General features: G+C 34.1%; 2 protein-coding genes across 2 annotated transcripts in view; one reads left to right on the top strand and one right to left on the bottom strand.

The window, feature by feature from the left end:
- Positions 1–724: 724 nt before the first annotated feature.
- On the bottom strand, positions 725–9,109 carry LOC129257960 (tumor suppressor candidate 2-like). The gene is made up of 3 exons (XM_054896409.2): positions 8,751–9,109; positions 7,872–8,001; positions 725–7,027 (listed from the first exon to the last, which is right to left on the bottom strand). Exons 1-3 carry the CDS (start codon positions 8,927–8,929, stop codon positions 6,962–6,964), a joined length of 375 nt encoding a protein of 124 aa, XP_054752384.1. The 5' UTR covers positions 8,930–9,109; the 3' UTR covers positions 725–6,961.
- An 892-nt stretch (positions 9,110–10,001) lies between these two features.
- LOC129256016 (prestin-like) overlaps positions 10,002–23,441 on the top strand; it is a 49,364-nt gene continuing 35,924 nt past the window's right edge. Inside the window, exons 1-2 of the mRNA XM_064097907.1 lie at positions 10,002–10,067; positions 15,686–16,018. Coding sequence (XP_063953977.1) covers positions 10,046–10,067; positions 15,686–16,018 — 355 coding nt within the window. The 5' untranslated portion in view covers positions 10,002–10,045. The remainder of the gene's footprint in view (positions 10,068–15,685; positions 16,019–23,441) is intronic.

The following is a 23,441-nucleotide window of genomic DNA, read 5'->3' as shown; positions in this document are numbered from 1 at the left end:
CTTCGCTTTTATTATTGTTCAGCTAATGGTACATTATTCCCTCATCATTACAACCTTCTTCCTCTCCCCTTTCTCTCTACATATTACACGCATTTGCTTATATAGAAAAAATGGCTATCAAACGTTACTCTCTTCCAAAACGTATGGGGAATGTTTTATGCCTTTGAAATATTACACAATTATAAACAGTTAATATCTTAAATGAACGCTGAAAATTTACTAATTCTAGCAAGCTACTTCGCCACTGATTTACTTAAAGAACCCCTTGACCCTCTTCTAATAATCCCTCTTCTCAACCGTTACTTATCTTGATAAAAAAATCGCCGGAAACTTTGAATAAAAAAAAGATGACCAGAAACCATTTTCTGTGACTCTTTTTGGTAATAGAAGCTGGGCAGGGCAGGATATAGAGCCGATATGTTTAATTTCTTAACGTCGGGATCTCTGATTCGAGCTTTAAATACAGCGAGAAGTCTTTCACTCAAAAGTAGTCAAATGTAGGTCAGTCGGAAAAGGTTTGTGAGGTCAATTTGAATCGAATATTTTGCAAACAGAGTGGATAATTATGGACATGTGGAAATTATACGAATTATAAGAGGAATAATACTACAATCTTTGCTTGCAATATTTCATTATATAAAAAATCAATAACAATAAATGCACAATGCTTTACTTATATAATAAACAAACAATATTCGGTAATATATAAACAGAAACATGGGAGTATGTTTAGATTCTTTATTTCCATACATTCTCACGTCATGACTGTTCGTTTCCAAATGCATTTGGAATTTTACACAGCTTGGAAAAAGAACACAATGCATATATATATTCAAAATAACAGAAGACTATTGATATCCATGTCACGAAATATCTCTCTCGAGAATGGTGATATAGATTTAATACAAACAAACCCTTTGAAGATATTTTATTCAGTGTCTTCTGGAAAGCATTCTAAATATCTCTTCTCAAAATGGCAACATTTTGCTTCTTTTATTGCAACGTTCTTGAAATGTTTTGTCTTTTTGAACCATAAGCACAGACATTTGAAGAAAAATATCTTGGTATGTTGCAGATTTGCATATCGTAAAACTAGTTTTCATTTTCCTCTTGGCCATTTCTTGGCAAATAAAAATAATTTAATTTTTAACAATAATAATGTCATTTTTGTGCAGTATTTTTTACCACTATGTTCATCCAATTGACTATTCTCATGGCTCTGAATCCTGAATCAATTTTTATCTTATGTCAAATTTTTGTCTTAACTTAGTTTCAATGCCTTTCTTAGAGATCTCTTGAAATAGATCTTGGCCCCGTCTTACAAAGAGTTGCGATTGATCTGATGAATCTCAACTAGATATGATGTATATTCCTTGACAATTTTGTGTGTTCGCCTTTGTTTTCAAAGGACATTTTGCAAATTTACTGTAGAAAAAATTATGACACTGATGGATTTCCATAGTTACGATCGATTGGATCAATCGTAACTATTGTAAGACGGGCCAAGATATGAAATAATGTCACACCATATGATTCTGAAACATAACTAATACATACCCACAATGATATGAATTTATAATACATGGTATATCTATATTAACTGAAGATAAATTGCAAAATCAGAAATACAGTGAAAACTCAGTGTAACAATATTTTTTATCAATGTTCCTAACAATATTTTTTTTACAACAATGTCTTGACATACATATCTAGATACTACTCATATTTTTGTTTATTATGTGTTTAAGTTTTATGTCAACCCTACTATGTACATAAATAAAATCAAATTTCATTTTCAAAGCTCAGTAATGTAACATAACTGGGTGTGTGTGTTGGGGGGGGGGGGGGGTAAATCAACCTAGTGGGTCAAAAGAGGTAGAAAATATAAGTAAAAATTCAATGGAGCATCCAACTTCAGAAAATAAAGGGCAGTTCCTATCAAACCAGACATATCAGGAGCGTTTCCTTACTGCCATCTACTGTTAAATGTGCTAAATTACTCTGTTCTCTTGATTTCACCAATTTCATTGTGAAATTTTAAAGCCTTGAGGTCGTCTAACATCACCATACATACTAAGAAACGTGCATTGCCAGACTTGAACAATGGCCAAGATCAAAAAAGGTAAATTTTCTGCCATCTGACATTGTTTGATGTAAAAAAATTATTTAGACAGAGGAAGTATGTGACAGCATTTTTATTTGAATGTTTTATAAAAAGAATGCTTTAAAAGCAGCAACCTGTAATGACACGATGACATCTACAATTATTAATGAAAGGATGAAGTTTCTAGCAGTCGATTACTGGAAAAGATGAGGACAAACCATGTAGTCATCCTGTGTTGATTTTTCAACAGCATATTTACAGTATGTATTTTACAAAAAAATATTGCATGTCACTTCTATCATATCCATCTCCTAAAACAGTTAAAACATGATGAATTTCTTGTATATAACAAAGAAATTGTGATGATTTCAAAGATCTCATCATACTGAATTTCCACTGTATATTCTGGAGTAAACACACACACAAGTATCAAAATTGAGGGCAACAAAACCTTTTGAAATCTAGAGTACATCTCTAAAGGGGTTGGGGCAAATCACAATTGTTTTTTTTTATTCCTGTCTGAATCTCTGCTCTCTACCCTCAATTACACAAAGTGCTAAATTCAGCACTGCATGAGCTTGTATAGTGATTGCATTTTAGGCAGGTAGAGTGCTAGAAACAGCAATTGGATGCTCAAAGAACATCACATAATTTGTTTGTGGGAACAAAGTGCCGAAAACCAAAACCCCAAAATGCAGTCACTAATATGAACTCATAAAAAGCTCAATTTAGCACTTCAATTCCAAAATTGTAGTCACTAGTATGAGCTCTTAAAAAGCTCAATTTAGCACTTCATTTGTTAATGGTGTATCTAAGAGATTGTAGTTACTAAACAGTCATTCACATCAAATGGGATAATACCCTACTAGATAGATACAATGTTATGTCATTCCTATTTTACTGTCTAAATTTAGACTCTAAATCTTATAATATTTTGAACCTACGTTTTGTCACCCTTGCAGCAGAATATCATAAAAAAATTAACTATTACAATTGCACCTTAATGACCTCATAGGCTCCTACCACATTTAAAATACAACTTAAAGGTCAAGTCCACCCCAACAAAAAGTTGATTTGAATAAAAAGACAAAAATCCAACAAGCATTACACTGAAAATTTCATCAAAATCGGATGTAAAATAAGACAGTTATTACACTTAATATGCTTAATTTCACAAAACAGTTATATGCACATCCCATTCAGTATGCAAATCAGGAGACTGATGACGTTATCCACAAATATTCTAATTTTCTCCTCATTGTCAAGTGAAACAACAATCAATTCTTCCCTAAACATGTGGAATTAGCATTGTTTAATACTATATGTATCAGTTAAGTTGGTCCTTATTGTCAAATTTGTAGAAAATGAAATATTATATCATTCAAACAGTAAAAACTAAAGAAATAGTGAGTGAAGGACACCATCGGCTGTGTCATTTGCATGTCACTGAATTGCGCATATCACTGTTTTGTGAAAAATAAGCGAAACTGTAAAATGTCATAACTTTCTTATTTTACATCCGAGTTTCATGAAATTTTCATTGTTGTGCTAGTTTGATTTTTCTCTATAGATTTATTCAAATCAACATTTTTTTGGGGTGGACTTTACCTTTAATGATGACTATTTCATTCTATATGAAAACAAATAGGTCAGTAAAATTGCATAATATAACTATGTAAATAAAGATCATTAGAAAAACACACGTAAGAACAGAACAGTGAAATTTGACATCGGTGTCAAATAGTGCAGTTCAGTGGTCCTTGTTAGATTATACAAGGTGAAATATTTCAAACATGAAAAATTAACAAAGCTGTCTGATTTAGGAGGCATAGTGTGCATATGCAGACATGGGTATTAGAAATTTTCAGATCCAGTGAAAATCCCTTTTTTACAATCAAAGTCATCCAAAAAGGTAAGTTTATTTCTTTATAAATTCATAAATTTCTTTTCTTGCTAAATTTGAATGAGCATCTGTCCGTAAGAAATGCCATGCATGAACTCAGGTATGGAAGTACATTACACACTGTACAAGTCTGTTTCTTACATTACAAGAAATTTCGAGATGCATAATTCTCATTTACAGTTAGGATATCAATTTAAAAAAAAGAAGAAGCTAATTCAAAAGTATGTTAAATCACCCTTTTTAGCCTTTCAGTTTGCACCATATACAGTATGCAATATCAAGCAATTATGATATTTTATTAAAATAATAGCTCCCGAGTATACTTCATTCAATGGATTGAATGGATACAAATGTAATATACACATGTGTACTGTATTGGTCTCAAAGAATATTAACAATTATCACAAAATATATGTACTACAGTAAACTGGCAGAACATGTATTGTGATGCATAGGATTGACTAACAATGTCTATAGAACCAAAATGCACAAAACTGAAATTATATTCAATATAGAGTACCAAACAAACAAAAAATAAATTATTAAAGAAGGCATAGCTATTGATTCTTTACAAACCACTCATGAATAAAAAGAATATATTTGCTATTCTTATCATATCAAATTCAGCAACATAACACATTCAGTTTACATAACTGAAAATTATACTAATCATATTTTTTTGTATGAGTGGCAATAACAAGAGCTGCTCGTATGAATCTATAATTTCTTTGTCGTGCATGGCTCATGTTTTTCCTCCAAAATTTGATGGTTGGAATAAAACAAATATTGCGTCAAATGATCAAAAGTAAAAACTAATAAAGATTTCCTAACACTACAGTATCACAAAAATACCTGTATGTCATTGATTAATGGGCAAGTATTCTGTTCTAGGAATGTTGATACGACAAGTAGTGAAGATTGGTCAAAAGGTAAATCAATCATCATCAATTAATAAGTCTACCTCCACAAACCTGGCATAAAATAGATGCAATTCCATTTTCAAACAGCATATAAATGACAACACATATCTGTAGTAGATATCAAATAGTATCTATACTATTTGATAAAGGGATACAACTTAATACATGTGGATTATTTTACTTACTTTCACAAATACTAAAAAGTTATACCTGTCGACTAACCATGGTAAGTTGACTAGTAGGGCAACTGGATATGTTCTTATTTCTACTGATTCAGACCAGAACGTAATTGATCTGCTTTAACAAAAAGTCATACAATCCATGTATCAACAAAATTCAAGTTATTGATGTTTTCATTTTGAATCTATGCAAATTTACAGGAAGTTGGTACACAATTGAAATTGGCTTTGATGGTGCCTTGATACATGTAGGTCTGAAAAGCGACTTTAGTATGAACTTGTTTCCTTTTATCCAAATGGTTTATTTCCAATTCGTCTAATGCCAATTCATCTACATGTAATTGCCAACTCGTCTACTATCATTTGGTCTACCATCAGTTCATCCACTATCCACATGGTCTAATTGCCAATCCGTCCACTCAACATTTCGTCAAATAACCAGTTGGTCCAATAGCCATTTACATGTAGTCCATATACCGGTACCATTTGGTATAATTGGACTATGAAGTGTTAACTGTTAATTGTGCAAAATGAATGAAAATGAAATGGATATTAGACCAACTGGTTATGAGACGAAATGGTCATAAACGAAATGGTGATTAGACGAAGTGATAATTGTACCAAATGGTTATTGGACAAAATGGTTGTTGAAATGTTGAGGGACGGAATGGCATGAGACAAAATGAAAGTAGACCATGTTGTGAGTGGAAGGGCTGGCAGTAGACAAATTAGCAATTTACCATCAAAATATGGCAGATGTAGTCCCTCCAAGAAATATTGTGGTCACCACTCGCAATAGATTGATGCAATTTCAAACATGATTTAATGAAATGTCTGAGAAAGACGAAATGAATGCTACGTGTATATGACTGAACTTATAATAAAATAATCACATTAGGCCAACAAGTAGTAGTAGTAGAGGTAGCAGTACTAAACTCATTTACAAACAAAAATATATGAATAAAGGACCACGTTAACACAGGAAGGTACACATACACATATGTTTCAATGTATATTATTTTCTCCTCACCATGTACACACGATCTATGAATATAAGTGTGTGATAGATATATATTGTGCAATATGGCACATTAATAATGACCGGTCACCACAAACAATTTTGCTTACACGTCAGCTTACTTAAAAAGTAAAATATATAATAAACGTGTATCTGCCGAAGCAAAATAGAAACCTGTTTGACTAAGGGAAAATTCTACTTACAAGAGATAAATAACACATGTTTTGCATATTAGGCAATTATCTGACTAAATATGGAAGGTTGACTTCAGCAGAATCTACTGTATTCAAACACGATTTGAACATGTGAATTCACATTTGATTTTAACTTCGAGTATTAGTCAACGGGAATACTTGGTAATACTAGACGTTAAAGTGGTAAATGACATAGAACTCATAGATCATCAAGTTTCATCACTTCATTAGCTGTACACAAACAATAAATCATACATTGGATGCCAATTACTATCAGCCTTGTGTAACAAAGCGCAAAGTACACTAGACTGGACATAACTCACTGGCATGTGTGCTGGTTGTAGAAATAAATGAGTACAAGAAGTCTCGTTCCTTTTCACAATATCCGCTCACTGAAACCAGCAGTAGCGTCCCGAACATTCGTGCTTCGGTCCAAGTTGGGCGCTGCAGACAGCGTGCAGAACATTTCTTTAAGTTTACCACACTCTGTAATATACACCTTTGACTGTATTTACAGGCACTGCCAGTGGTTCTCCAACATGCCTTTTGCATGACCAGTGAGAAAAGTTATTCAGTCACACAGAGCAGCATGGTTCACATCTATATTCTTTGATATAATCTAATGTAATAGATAGTATTTTGGTCATAGTTCCATCATTACTGCAGGAATCTCTCCTCGTAACCTAGGTGGGTCTACTGGTACTTCTCCCTGTTGAAAAAAAAGACCAATAACACGTAAAAACTCCTGCCAATCGCACACTGTAGGTCATGATGATTTATAATTATTCTAGTTTGCTTGTTTGTTTATTTCCCCTATATTAGCCCATTGTTTCTTTTTTCTCTCTTTTTTTTCAAATTGTATTTCAATATTATTTGTTGTTTACTCTTTATGTATGTCTTATATTTATTTGTATTTAATTGTATCATGGTGGCACTGGTGCCCTACCCATAAGTTTTTAAAATGAAAACTTCAAGGGGCTCCCAATCCCATGTTTTTATCTAATTTGTATATACCTGCATTTTTATGATTGATTGATTGAAATAAATTTTGAATTGAAATTGAATTGAATTAAGTACAGGACTTCAGCTGTTTAAGCCTTCTGTAGTTCTGAATTAATTTCAAGGAGAAAACAATTTAACAATTGGTCTGTAAATTCTGAATTCCAAATTGTATGGAAGGTGAAACTACATGTAAATATTGTGTATCAAATGCATATACATACACATGTAACCCCTACAAGCATCTTGGTTTCAAATTCAAGACCAGCTTTGTAAAATCATGCTATTGTAGTTTAATGTTAAAGAAAATCAAATTATGGTTGTATTGTTAACATTATAAAAATTCACTTAAAAAATAAGCATCTTCGAAAAGAAAATGTCAAAAATATCAGTTTTGTTGGGTTAAGTGTCTCCAAATGTATAGGTTACTAAGAAAAAAATATATAGGCCTTCAATTTTAAGGATCTATAAAAAAAAAAAAAAGTGTAACCTTAAAACATTTTGGTCTGAGTGAAAATCACCATGTTAATTAAATGTCAAGTCATTAACTTTACCTGTGGGAATATATTATGATAAATCCTTCTCATTCCCATTCTCCTCCTGCCTTTCTTTGTTTTACTTCTTGTTGGAGTTTCCACATAAAATTCATGTGCAACTTGTCCATCTTCATCAAAGTACATGGAGCTGAAAAGAAAAACCAAAATATTTTTTTCAGAACATGCCATGGAATATTAAACAGAGTATGTAATTCATGTGTTTGAGAGAGATCTCTGTAAAGTAGGAGGTGCACAGGAGCAAAAAATAATAATTTCGGAAATGTGAGAGACATTACCGGTACACGATTAAATACTAAACTTCTACTCCAGTAAAATAAAAATTTCCGTTCATGGGGAAGTACTTTTTTTCTAATTTAGAATTAGATTACTTGTTACATGTCAAAATGCACATAAAACATACAATTAGGCCTACCTTATTTTTAAATCAATATTACTCTTTCTTTTGTTATAATACTGCATTCCTAAATCATTTAGGCCTAACTTGTTTATGAATATGAGAGATTGTGTCAACAATTTTCTGATTTTGATTTGAGACAAAAAATTGAATTCAATTAGGCCTAGGCCTAAATTTAAAAATGTAAAGTTTATCCAAATAGCGCTGGAAATGTTAAATTTTACTGATTTACTTTTATATGTATTGCTTGTAGCCTTTTACTGGTATTAGATTTGCAGTCATTGCAATTCAGATTCATGAGAAAATATTCAAGTCATGACTCATGACATGACATTGTAATATTGGGCCTAAACAATTACAAAACGATCATCATGATCATTTCCACCATCATACCAAATTAACAGAAAACTTATGCAAACAAAATTACATTAAAAAAATCGTATTCTGTAACCGAGTATTTTGTAAAATCAAAGAAAAAATACCTTGATCGCGTCAGAACAAACGGGTTCGCTAATCTCACGGGCATTCCGAAACCTTCGCCGGGCTCTCTTCCCCGTGATCCACTCTGGCTGTCTTCGTCCCCCGTCGAGTCCCCGTAGCCCATATAGTGCGACACTGGTGACACGACCTTCTGCATAAGCGATGACGATTTACCACCCATCCTGGGCTTCTAGATTAACTAAACAGACCTAGAACATTTAACACTCAGTTCAAGAGTGCATACATTCAATGATCAATCATACATAAACGATCCTGATCCACAATTTCTGAATTATTTTCGTTTGTTTTCACTGTCTTCTCGAGAATATTGATTGAACTAGATTTAGGATGGTGTAGGAAAGATGTCAAATCAAAATTGAAAACCAAAGTATCAATACGAGTACCTGCGGCGGGTCAACAAAGAGAAGAAGAAAATTTGTCGAATTCAAAAGGAAGTGTAGAATGCCGGCACAAATCGGTATGGAAAGGCTAGGTGATTTTTTTTCTTGTCATTATTTTCGGAAAGATGCTAACTATGAGTCGGGTGACCCTTGGAGTTTGGAGGCAAAATCGGCCCACCACTCTGAATCTTGAGCCCAATGTTGGGATAATGTGCATTTATTATATAATATAGCGTGATAGTATTATTCCAATTAATTAAATAATCGAATAATAATGCATGATAGAACTTAGTTAAAGCAAATGCTAAGTAAATAAAGTAAAAATATAAAAAATACAGCTCCAAATAATTTTGGATGCTCCTTGATGTATTTCTAATTTTCTTCAGAAGCTCCCTCTTAAAAAAAACATTAATAATATTTTTCTTGGAGTCTGGTTAGTATTTTTAAAAGTGAATTTCACAATTCTTTCACATCAGTAATGTTTTGGATACATTCTTTATAGATTGAGACATACTGGATATCGTTATCAATGTCTTGGGCTAAACAATGCTAAAACTCACAAATTCGGTCATGAACTAATTGTAACAAAGTCATCAATATTTCATTATCATTTCGATTTTACAATACGCGTTAATCTCAATTTCCTTTCCTGGAACGAATTAAAAAAACAACATTATTTTTTGGTTTTCTACCCTTACAATAATCCTCTTACAAGGGCTTGCATGCAGAAGATCAACAAAGCTCTTGGAAAATAAAGTAAAACGTCCTCTTGTGTTCACAGGAAATTACCTTTTGTTCCAACCCAAATTTTCAATATCCCTCTTTTGTGATTCTCATAGTAAGGTCCATGGTTTAAGCTCCATTGTATAAGTTTGTTTGTCTTCTAGATATACGTCATGGGTGATCTTCGGATATCTGGTGAGTTGTAAATGATATTGCATTAATTTTTGTTTGCTTTGTATATGAGGGGTAGTCGCCCTTTATTGCCCCTCGATCACCTGGGGTTAATTTTGTAAAAAATTTCGAAGGCATAAAACAGTCTGTAGGTCTATACTAAAACATGACAAAAAATCAAATAATTGTACAACTACAGGTGTCAAAGAAACTATTTTCGCAGACACCCCCCCCCCCGAAAAGAGGTAAACAGGTATGGTGTTTGTTGACGAGATACTCATTCCTAAGGTGATGGCGGGGGTGATGACTAAAAATATCGTCTTCAAGGGGGGTAACCTCAGTTGTGCACTGACTTCGGGGAGCCGGGGGGGGGGGGGGGTAAGTGGTATATCCAGAATGATAATTTACCAAGGACTCTTGTCAAAGTATTACTGGTTGCACCCTTATAACGCCCTGTCGAAATGAATAGAATTTCCATCTTAGAGTAACAGGGTTTGTAGATTATTTTTAAAACAATTACTCGGAAGAAACTGTTTACGGTTTTATGGGAATTTTTAACTCTAGACTCAGAAGCATACCCGTGTTGAAAGATGAGGAAATAAAACAACACTCCTTGGAAAAAAAGGTTTTAAATTACCTTAAACTGCCACTTTTGAATCCTTGAACGTTCTTTGTAAAAATCATTTAAGGTTATTGAGCAAGTAAAGAATCGTTTTCTGAACCCTTTTTCTGGGGTTCCAAATATGGAACAAAAGGGTTCCATACACTTCACTTTTTTTTTTCTGAGAGTGGACATCTATTCGTTTAAGTGAGGGAGTAATTTGATTTGATTTGATTTGATTTATTGATTTCCGTTTCACAATATTATTGTACAATATGATAAACATAACATAACAAGGTCGAACATAATTACAAGAAATAATATTATAATCATAGATTTTAGGAACATATATTATTCAATAAATAAAGTTTTTAAACTACATTATGTCATTCTTCGATGGACTTCGCTATATTATAACGCGTTTCTCTCAATTAGTCCGTCTTTAGTTTTAACATAATATATTTCCATTGATGAATTCATAAATGTGCTTTGGGCCTAATGGGAAAAGCGCAATATTAAGCCTTAACTATACTACTACTATTACTACTACTACTACTACTACTACTACTACTACTACTACTACTACTACTACTACTACTACTGCTGCTGCTGCTACTGCTACTAATACTAGTATTACTACTACTACTACTATACTACTGCTGCTGCTACTACTACTATACTACTATTACTACTACTACTACTACTACTACTACTACTACAGCTAGTCTACTATACTATACTGCTACTACTACTAGGCTACTACTACTACTACAGCTGCTGCTGGTGCTGGTGCTGCTGCTGCTACTATTACTATTTCTACTATAGACCCCATGGAAGAACAGAGTAATTATGCTAATGACTCTGAAATGGGCAATCCTTTCGATTATTTTATCTATATATCCAACATATTTGCAAAAATATATTATTATTTATTGTGTTTTTTTAATAATCAGAAAAAAATATAAAAAATACTATACTACTACTACTACTATACTGCAAATCATTTGCAATTTTTCGTATTTGTCGAATGTGTTATATTATATTACGTTCATTTAAAGGTCAAGTCCACCCCAGGAAAATGCTGACTTGAATAAATAGAGAAAAATCAAACTAGCATAGTGCTGAAAATTTCATCAAAATCGGATGTAAAATAAGAAAGTTATGACATTTTAAAGTTTCGCTTATTTTTCACAAAACAGTGAAATGCACAACTAGGTGAGTCAGTCGATGATGTCCATCACTCACTATTCATTTTGTTTTTTATTGTTTGAATTATACAATATTTCATTTTTTATAGATTTGACAATAAGGACCAACTTGACTGAACCATATAGTATTAAACAGTACTAATTCCTCATGTTCAGGGAGGAATTAATCGTTGTATCACTTGACAATGAGGAGAAAATTAGAATATTTCATATAATGAAATACAAAATAAATAGTGACTGGACGACGTCATATAGTCTCCTCATTTGCATATACCAGCCAGGATGTGCATAACTGTTTTGTGAAATTAAGCGAAATTTTAAAATGTCATAACTTTCTTATTTTACATCAAATTTTGATGAAATTTTCAGTGTTATGCTAGTTGGATTTTTTTCTTTTTATTCAAATCAACTTTTTGTTGGGGTAGACTTGTCCTTTAAACATGGACCCTACTAAGATATGAGCAATTGAATTAGAAATAGACCTATACTTCTATAGATATGAATAACATAATATATAAATGATGCTTTCTGTGACAGCTAGGGAGCACTTTATATAAGAGGGTGTATATTTTTATTGTAAGCAAATTGTGTTTTTTTCAATCGACTATTTATTTTGGTACAGGCCTACTATTATCTAGAAGAAAAACAACAATATCACGGACATAGGCTCTACAACTGACACGGAGCAACGACAACGCAAATCCCCTCCGTTAGTAGTTCCATGCAAATAGGGGATGGTAAATTTGGGATGATAACAATGGGTGATTTCAAGTTCAGTGTTGACCTTTTGGTGTTGGTGTTAGGTCAATTTTACACGAGTATAACACCCAACATAAAATGAAGATGGTCCTGAAAAGTCACTCACTAGTTGTTGAGATGTCGATAATGTGATCTGGTTTAGTTTTACAAACTATAGGTTTTGGAGCTAGGGGAAGCAATCCAAACTGTGCTTCCAACACCAACGCCAACACCGGACTTGGTATCACCCATTATCTATCCCAAACAGCCACCCTTGATTTCTTTTTCTTTGAAATTGTTCCCATATGTTGGAAAAGAAAGGGGTAATCAAAGTTAACATATATAGGTGCCAAATCCTGAACAAGAAGTTTTGCAATGGTATTCTGGTGACCAGGCGCGGATTTAGGGGGTGGGGGCGAAACTCGCTGGGCACGTGACCCCTTTTATTAGATTTTTTGCTCGCCAGAACCCACCTCCCTCCCATTTTCGTAAGTCCTGGTTCTTGGTAGAAGTTGGTGGTAATTTTGTTTCCGTTAAAAAAATTGACGATTTGATATATCGGGAATTATCAAAAAGGGGGCAGGTGAAGATGAAGCCCGGAGATGAAGATATAGCCTATATGCCAAGCATATTTTTCGAAGACTAGAACATATCTTTCGAAGACTAGAACTCCTCATCCTCTGAACTTTTATTGAAAATGATGACGGGGGGGGGGCGAAACTCAGATTGGATCTATTATTTGTTTATTTATCCATTTCATAATTCGAATATTATGTTTTATACTGTTTTTTCAGATTTTTTAATTTTTTTAATTCGTTTGTATTCTATTTTCCTTCTATATTCATAAGGTAGGAAAGCGGCCTCTTATTTGTCTTCAAGATATTTATATTATAACTAGAGTCTATACTTCTAGTTTTGTGGGAAAAACAATAAAACTAGTAATTTAATATTGATGAGTTCCGATCCATGCGTGCTTGCACGAAAACAAACACGATGACGTCATCATTACTACGCCAGTTTCATCACACTTGCAACGCAATGAGCGACTGGAAAGGGCTGGAAAGTTAACATTATTTTACTAAAAGTGAAGGTGAATATTGTTGACTTTTTTTCATCTTTTTTTATTATTGCCAATTATGTGTAGACGATTACTTGTATGTTTTTATAAATATAGGATGGAGAATGAAGGAAGAGTTATAAATAATTCTTACCACTGACTGATGCCGATCGTGTGATGTAGATACCAGTATTGGTGTGTTCCTCTCCCGGCAAATCCGGTTGAGTCTGCGTCAGGTGTCCGGTGGACTGGTCGTCGTGCCGCGCCGTGGAGTGTCGTAGATAACAGCGTTTTATGTGTGTGGGGATCGGGTCTCATTTTGAATGCACTTGTTTCTGTAAGAATGTTGGAATGAGAAGAAAAACGTAGAGGAGCTACCGGTACCGTAAATAAAAAATGAAAGAATTATAACATTAATAAGAATAAGATTGACTTGAGAAGGTGAATCATGTCTCATGATTGATATGGTCATGGATGTTGTTAACTTGAAATTGTGAAAGTCCTGGAAAAGTGGAATGTGGTCTTCTGGATCACTTTCAGTCTATTAAACCTTAGTGGAGTTCGTTTTTAAAATTCAAGATAAATGCCAAATTATTAAATGCAAATTATTTCCAAACACCCCCTAAAATGAGTTTTTCTCTGTGTGCAAAATAACCCCTAAACAAGTTTTTTGTGGGCTTTACACATTTTGGCCCCATAACAAGTTGTCGCCAGAATATGACCCCGGGAAAAAGCTTTGAGAATAAAACATACCCTAAACACATTTGGCTAGTCTTAAAAAAAAGCTTTGGACCCCAAAAAACCTACCCTAAATACGTCTGACCCAGCGATTGACCATTGACCAGTCTTTCAAAACCACCCCTTTTTTTGAAAATCTTTGTTTTTGATACCCTTAACGAGTGCATGCACGGCCCGCGTCCAAAACTGAAGAAAAAAAACAACCCTTTAAACACATTTTTTTTGGGGTCATTTATGTGTACAGCAATATATTTGACTGCCCCCCCCCCCCCAGGATGATAATACGGTAGCAGATTTTAAGTAACCTTGGTTTTACAGACTTGTGAAATAGTGTTTACTGCAACTATTTTCATATATCTTTTAGTCCATGCCCAGGTAATACCTATTGCTAGGTTTGAGAAGGAGTCTGTGAAAAAAATATATATATTGTGTTCAATGGGAACATGGAAAAATGAGGACCAGGAACATGGGGAGAGGAAGGAGGAGAAAGTAAATATATAACCAAGTTGCTGATGAAGACAGCAACAACATCAGCTGTTAGAAGGATGAGATTAATACATCTACATGTGTGATGGAGACTAGAGTGAAAAGAGATAGGAAATAAAGAAAATGGATTTACACTGTAGATAGGATTGTTGAAGAAAACAAAAATGAAGAAGGGAGAGGAAATCTAAAGTTAAAGTTTTTTTTATTAATCACTTCATGGTAAATTGCATGAATGAGAAAATCAGACAGAGGAAAAAGTTCATTGAACTCATCGAAATTTGACAGTTTCCATTCTCAAGAAATTATCCTTGTTTTGTCTAAATTTAGCTTTCATTTGATATGATAACAGCTTTACTAGCCAAAAAAAACCCAAAACAAAGGGCGAGCAGTGAACAAGAATGGAGAGAAGTGCTTGCAAGTTATTCTCCCAGTGCCAAATACTCATTGAGAGTGGCAGTTTATGAAAGGTTTTTTTTGTGGATGATAGTGCACACCTGGGAATTTAAGACAGAAATAACTTTTTTGTTCATTAGAGGTGTCTGAAGAGCAGCAATTTGCAGTGAAGGGGAATCATCAAAGTGGCACTTTTACATATTATCAGAGCATACTGAACAATTGATAATTAAGATTCAGCAAATATTCAGTCCCTTATTCTCTTGGTGTAAAGTCTGTGCTTTTGAATGTATTTTGAGTTTGCAAAATATGCAAATACTGTGAATTGATATCATCATTACTGTTGATTGCAAAAAAGATAGAAAGTCAACATTGTTGCATTAATTACCAAAATATATTACTTTTATTTTATTCTCTGCAGATCGCATGATGGCTGCATTTGAGGAGATCACGGATGTAGATGCAGATTTGCATTCTGGGCTGAGGAGAAGAGGTGATGTCTTTGTCTCCAGGCCCGCTTACAGCGAACAAGCCTTTCAGGAGCAACACACAGAGAATGTGAAGGAGCCAGTCAGCATTCTCACCAGGATAAGACGCAAGGCTGGGAGGTGCTCCTGTTCACCTTCTACAGTGAAGAAGTTCATTTGTTCGGTTATACCGATCTTGAGTTGGCTACCCAAGTACGACATCAAAGGCCTGTTGCCCAGGGATCTTATATCTGGGATGACAGTGGGTATCTTCAGGATACCGCATGGTAAGTTTAACATAATTTGGATTCATAGATTTCTGAATCATCATTTTGCTTATTTTTTGCACTTTAGTGTATTTTTGACCATTTGTACACCGATTTCTATGGCACTAAGAAGTAGGCATATGTGCAGCTACATATCTGAATCCCATCAAGGATTTTCCCCACCAAATTTAGGCCGCGGATGTTTTTTCATTATGCTTCAGTAAAACAAGGCATACATGTACAAATGTTATGCCATGGGAGAAAGATCTTGGGGCTGTTTTACAAAGAGTTGAAAGAGAATGAAGGTTGCATGATGGAAAGTTATCCTCACACTTGTCACATCATGCTCAAGGGTGTGTGCTGCAGTATAATGTACACATCAGCAGACTGAAAAAAAATTACACGGGGGCTTGGGGGCAATTTCGCCTTGCTCAAAAGAGCCCTGGAAAATACTTTTAAAAAGAGCCTTGGAAAACCCCCAATCATTGCAAAAAGCTTATCCAATGTTGCAGATTTACATGTAGCCAGTGAGTTGTGAAAACAACCCCCCCCCCCCTATATATATACAATTGCCTATCAATGAATGAATGTCAGTTACACTTTACTCTTTGTAAAACATTCCTCATCCATCCATCCTGCAGTTACAGTAGAAGGCGGTCTCGTATTTAATAGGATATTTGTGTATTTAAAAATCCTTTTTATTGCTGTTTGCGATGATGCTCCAGTGTAATGTAATGTAGGTCACTCCAGGCAAAGTCAAAAGTGCAGTGTTTCAAATACATTGTTATTGGTTGGTTGGATGGCATTCCTCATTGAGTTGGATGATGTGCACGAATCCGATGCATGCCTCCCCAAATGATGTGTAAACATTCTTTGTATACGTTATATTTTGAGATTGAAATTTGAATGTTTCTTTTGATGTTGCTATGAGTCTCTAGAGCTTAACTTGAGAAAGGAAAGCAGTAGGCTACATACGTGTAAATTGCAGACTTGTTGTTGGTCACCTTTACAACAATATTTTAGAACATTTAGTATTGGTAGATGGTTTTAGAAATGATACCGGTAACCTCTTTTCATTTTTTCATATTCATTCATTGATTAATTAAGTTATTTATTTATTCATTTATTTGTTGAGTTAGGAGTTATTAATTGAGTTTAGCTTTTTTTCTTGACCGCATACACCTACATGTATATGAAGATAAGGAAATATGATCTAGTGGCCTTGGTCAGAAAGGATTGAATAATGATGGTCATTATTTGTAACCACCTTCCTATAAAAAAATAATAAGTTGAAAAAATAGACCCTAATAAAGTTTTATTTAGAGTACGTAATCATCTTGTTGAAATTGATTACATGTAGATATAACCCATAATACTTCAGTCCATTCAATAGACAAAGTATTTCGGAAAGAATTCCATAGAATACATATATTTTTAAAAGGAGAAAAATAATTTCATGTTCACTCTCAACCGTGATACTGTCTTTACCCATTGAAACTCTATGCATTTAAAAAAGGGAAGGTGATCTGATAAAAATGCTTGTATCTTGTCTTAAAATGGTTTGAGTTTTACCACTTTGTATTTTCAGAATTCGCACTAGAACTAAGTTTTGCAGATTGTTGAAATATTTAGAAACCACACATTTATTCTACAGTGTAGTTTCTTTTCCTTTGGTTGCCTGGCAGATTTTGTGTGTTTTTAGGAGAGTGACATTTGTAAAATGCCTGTGTACATTGTACAGTGGCATTTTGCTATTTTTTCTTTTATGGTCTTCATAGTGTATATACACACACTCAAATTATATACATGATTTGGCTGAGAAAAGGTCATATGACCACATGAACAGCATATTTATTTACTTTTCACAATTTTTTTTCACATTTTTGGGGGTGAGGGGTGCATTTTCTTCTTTGTTACGATATCAGATGATTACATTATCAACTTCAGAATCTTTCAGTGCATTTTTCATTTTTATGTTCCACTTTTTAATAGTCAATGTATAAACAGCAAATATACTCAGCAAATATACTATGATGAAGAGAAAAAAAAATGAATTTTTAACCAGCAACTTACATGTACATGTAGCCAGGTCACACAGAAATTGACGGAATATGATATTCTCATAAAATAAATGCCTTGTATAGTGCATTTGATATCTAGCTCCCACCGTATCCATTATTGCTGGTAAGTCAGTTTAATACATTTTGAATACATACATGTTTAATGTTAAATATGTTGTACATTGTATTATGATATATTTTTCATCTTGTACCAATTTCCAGTAAAGGGCAAGTCCACCCCAGCAAAAAGTTCATTTGAATAAAAAAAGAAAATCCAACAAGCATAACACTGAAAATCAAAAAAAGAAAAAAATAATCAAAATTGGATGTAAAATAAGAAAGTTATGACATTTTTAAGTTTCGTTGAATTTCACAAAACAATCCTGGTGGTCGGTATGCAAATGAGGGGACTGATGATATCACTCACTAACCCACTCACTATTTCTTTGTATTTTATTATATGAAGTATGAAATATCATAATTTTCTCCCTGTTTTCCTGTGAAACAAAGTTTTATTCCTCCCTGAACATGTGGTATTGCTGTTGTTTTAACATTTTATGATTCAGTGAAGTTGGTCCTTATTGTCAAATCTATAAAAATTGAAATATTGTATAATTAAACAAAAAAATTGTGACATCTTCGACTCTCATTTTACATAAGATTTTGATGAAATTTTCAGCGTTATGCTTGTTTGATTTTTCTCTATTGATTAAAATCAAAATTTTTCTGGGGTGGACTTGACCCTTAATATCTTAAATTGTCGTTCATTTCCATATAATCTGATATTATGCATTTTACAAGAATGTAGTTCAATCACAAAAAAAGAAAATGAAAACCACACATCACTTTAATATCAATATAAAATATTATGTATTGACTACTCTTTAATTTTTTTCTCTCTAGCTTGTTTCTGAGAATGGAAAATGTCTTATTCTGTCCATCCTTTCTTCAATATACTACTGTATATTGAAGAAGCAATGTTTTATACGTATAGCAATGTTTTCCCAGCTTTAAGCCAGGAGCCACGCAATTAGCGTTTATCTTGAATTGCTGGTTAGTATAAACTATAAAATAAAGACATAACTTTTGTTTTTTTTTAATTCGCTACATTTAAAACAGGACCTTCCCCAGAGTAGGAAATGATTTTGTACATGTACATTGAGCTATTGCAGAATTTTGTGGGCTATTTCTTTAAAAAATAGAGCTTCATTTTAGGGGTAGCAAGCAATTATGCAGTAAAAGCAAATATCATTATTCTGCCATACGTACATGTATGTATTTAGAATATTGATCTTCTAAATACTCTTGAAGATCTTGGAGCGACTCTGAAAAGAAAAGTCGCCCCTAAGTATGAATTTTTTTGGGAAATTAGGGGCAACTTGGGCTCTAATCGCCCTTTGCCCTCATGTTTTCCTACATTGATCTTCTCTTTATTTAAAAAGTTCTTCATTATTAATGCTGGTACAGCCAATTTTCTTGCGAGTTAGTCAATATATGCACAAGTACTCATGTAAATGACATGTTGTTTGCTTGGTTTAATATTAATATTAAGTACTTCAATGTACATGTATACAATGGTGTACTTGTAGTTGGAATTAATTTTCCAAAGCAGAATGAGCATTTTGAATTCTCATCTAAAACACACATCAAAGGATTAAACTTTTGAGGAAGCTAAAGGGCCGTCTGCACCATCCCGAGTTTTCAAATTAGCGCGCTATTTCTGATCCGGCAAATTATCCCGATCTGAAAAATCTCGAGATAGTTTGCAGTGGAGACGCAATTATCGCGCTAGTTCGTAGGATTAATCTCGAGATTGCAATCCCAAGTCAACTCGGGTTTATTTGCAAAATAGCGCGCTATTTTACGAATTATCCCGCTAATTCGTAGGTGCAGACGCACTCGAGATTGGACTCGGGGTAATTTATTCATGACGTCAGTCCATAATGCAATTCGCGTTCCACTTCCGCCTTGGTCAAAACATAAACACGTGCGAAAGTCAACTTTATACATGCGAATAGATATTATCGCGAATAGCGTTCATCAAACTTTGCCTAATCAGCAACGATGGTGTCCCACCAGTGAATGGATTTTGGGAGAGACCAGACAGAAGGGGGAGGTGCTCATCGACGATGGTCATATTCAATAACAACACTGACAGCAGTGTCGTCTTATTCCTTCGCAAAATGTGAGCAAATAGCATTTCTTTCCTCCTTCTCTCCCTCTCGCTCTCTCTCTCTGTCGTTGCCTCCTACTCCGCCATCATATTTAACAAAGAATACATCACTTCTTCACTCGCTGAGCTGAGAGGATTGTTGCATAACACTGGTCGAATTCGGCGAAAGTGCTAGTGAAAGGAATACATTGCTTGCATATCGCGGGAAGTTATTCAAAAGCGCGGGCCGTTGAAACTCCAAGATCCGAAAGTGCGCATGCTCGGAATATCGGGCTTGTTGCCTCGCTCGAGCAGGAATCGCTCTTCTTGCGATGGTGGAGACGGGGTTTCTTGAATCTCGAGATTAATCGCGAAGTAGGCCGATCGGGCTAAAATCTCAAGATTGAGCAAACTCGGGATGGTGCAGCACCGCCTTATGTGATGAAGACATGATGTTGACTCTTATATCACACTTTGGGCTGAAGCATGATCAGGTTTGTGTTTCATAAAGCTGTACGTAACTTATGAGTGACTTTAAAGGGATGCTCCAGGCTGAAAATAATATGATTTCAACAGATAAAGAAAAAATCAGACAAACAAAGCACTGAAAATTTGATCAAAATCGTACATGGAATAACAAAGTTATGGTATTAAGGATTTGCATTATTCATGTGAAACAGTTCTAGGCATGTCTTCATGAATGTACAATGAGCAAACTGATGATGTCATATCCCCACTCGTTCTTTTGTATTTTATTATATGAAATTAGGTTTTATCAAAAAAATTTCACCAAGAATTAAAGATATTGGATTGGCAACTGATTCAGTGCAATAGATATTTATTGCTGCAATTTATTTCATAAAAAGGGAGACAACATTCACACATGTATGAAAAAAATCAAACAATTATGATTTCTTGTAATAATATTTCATAAGAAAAAGGAAAGTGGGGACGTGACATCATCAGCCCACTTTAATGTAAAGAACATTCAAGACGACGTGCATGTAACTGTTTTCATAATACATGTACATTGTATATTGCTAAAATTTAAAATTCAATAACTTCGCTATTTGTTATCAGATTTTGACAGAATTTTCTGCATGAATTTTGCTCTATTTATTTACTAAATATTTTCAGCCCAGAGGATCCCCTGAAGAACAGCTTGTGAACCTTCTTACGTACATGTACTAAATAATCACCGATGGTGAATATAATTTACCACAAGAAAGGATCACCAGTCGTTCACTCTTAACTTATGAACAGCTTTATGAAAGGGCCCCCTGGTCTCAATGCAATGACAATTCACTGAATCTCTAATTCACATATCATTTTGGCCCCCCAAAGTACACCATGAACCCATAATATTTTGTTACCATGACATGTTGTCTGGCCTCTACATGAGATTTGTATCTCTTAGTGAATGTGAAAATATAGTAATATACAGAAAATTATTGATACTGTATCAAATTTACTGAAGAAAATGTTTATCATATGAAATACAGTTTTTGTCAAATACATGCAAATGTAAAATCAGAGGAGAAAATATCTGAATGTATGTACATTGCATGCCACAAATTAATGTGTTGGTGGATTACTGGATTCTTTACGAAAGTGTTGCAGTGATTCAGAATATCTCAGCTTAATCTCAGTTAACGAATTTCAAAATTTAAACTTCTTGCGCCATATTAAAAGATGATCAAGCATAGTATGTACATCTGTACTTGTACTCCAGATCATGCAGACATTTTATTTTCCTTTTCTGAAAGGTTTTGAGTCAATATAACAAAATATGGAATGATTATGGCAAAATTATTGAAGTGCTATTTATTGCCTCTTGCTCCTCAACAGGTAATAACCTACAGTATAAACAGTATTTTGGCTTCTTTTCAAGGTCATTTATTCATAAAAGTTCAGACACGTTCTTGACATTGTCAATGCCTGTGTCATATATTTTTATACAGATACCATAAGTCACTTTCTTTGTTTCATAAAATTGTACATAAAACAATTAGCAAATTTTGCCAAAGCTACAATATGTTTTTAATGTCCTGTCTTCTTTTGTGCGAGCCTGAGTTGAAACACCCCTTTTTCTGAATTTTATGACTTGTACTGATGTACATTACCAAATAAATTCTATGTAGGCTTTACGAAAACTGTTTTCAAGGTTATATGAAACATTTCTCGCGTATTTACCAAATGCTAATATTTGGGCTGCTGCTTTGAAAACAAATAATGTTATCAAATTGTTAATCTCTCTTTATGATATGAACTTGTATCTGTATATGTAAACAGACCAAATTATTCTTCATTGCCTAGCAGTTTGTCAGATGGGTAAATCGGTTACACTTCGTAATTCCGAAGGTTCTTTATTCCGAAGGTTTGTAATTCCGAAACACGTAAATTGCCTATACCTCGATGTTCGTTAATCCGAAAACGTAAAAGGGTTCGTTAATCCGAACATTTGTGGCGTTATTCCGAAGGTTCGATAATGCGAAAACGAAATAAGGTTCGATGTTCCGAAGGCTCGTTAATCCGAAAACGAAATAAGTTACGTTGTTCCGAAGGTTCGTTAATCCGAAAACGAAATAAGGTTCGTTGTTCCGAAGGTTCGTTAGTCCGAAAACGAAATAAGGTTCGTTAATCATTTCATTTACGGACTTACGAACCTTCGGAATTACGAACCTCATTTCGTTTTCGGATTAACGAACCTTCGGAATTACGAACCTCACTTCTTTTTCGGACTAACGAACCTTCGGAATTACGAACCTCATTTCGTTTTCGGACTAACGAACCTTCGGAATTACGAACCTTTGGAAATACGAACCTTCGGAATAACGAACTTTCGGAATATCTGAACCTTCGGAATAACGAAGCTTCGGAATTACGAATGTATGAGGGGTAAATCCACTTTATTAAAAGGGCACATTTTAATATGCTTTTCACAATGCATTTCCTTAACCCATAGTATCCCTAACCCCAGACTATCCTTAACCCCATACTATCATTTTTGGGATTCACTTTGTCTTTCTTAACCCCATATTATTTGCTTAGCCATGGTCAACGCCTTAACCCCGGACCATCATACAGCTCATGAATATTAATGATTTTACCATACAGAGTGCGATTAACATGCAATTTCGACTTCTGTGATTGGCTAATGCTTAGCCCCACTTTCCTTAGCCCAGTTTTGTTTCATACTGCATCTCTTAGCACTGCAATTGTGGTGCTACAA

Source organism: Lytechinus pictus, chromosome 3 (assembly GCF_037042905.1).
Source record: "Lytechinus pictus isolate F3 Inbred chromosome 3, Lp3.0, whole genome shotgun sequence".
Lineage (NCBI taxonomy): Eukaryota > Metazoa > Echinodermata > Echinoidea > Temnopleuroida > Toxopneustidae > Lytechinus > Lytechinus pictus.
The sequence above is the reverse complement of the archived record's forward strand: the minus strand, read 5'-3'. Positions and strand labels throughout refer to the sequence as shown.

What these genes read in the sequence shown, in the direction of transcription:
- LOC129257960 (XM_054896409.2), bottom strand. Translation starts at nt 8,929, where the DNA reads ATGGGTGGTAAATCGTCATCGCTTATGCAGAAGGTCGTGTCACCAGTG. An exon ending in TTTGTTCTGACGCGATCAAG is followed by an intron (nt 8,002 to 8,750) that starts GTATTTTTTCTT and finishes TTTTCTTTTCAG; the next exon opens with CTCCATGTACTTTGATGAAG. An exon ending in ATCATAATATATTCCCACAG is followed by an intron (nt 7,028 to 7,871) that starts GTAAAGTTAATG and finishes TTTTTTCAACAG; the next exon opens with GGAGAAGTACCAGTAGACCC.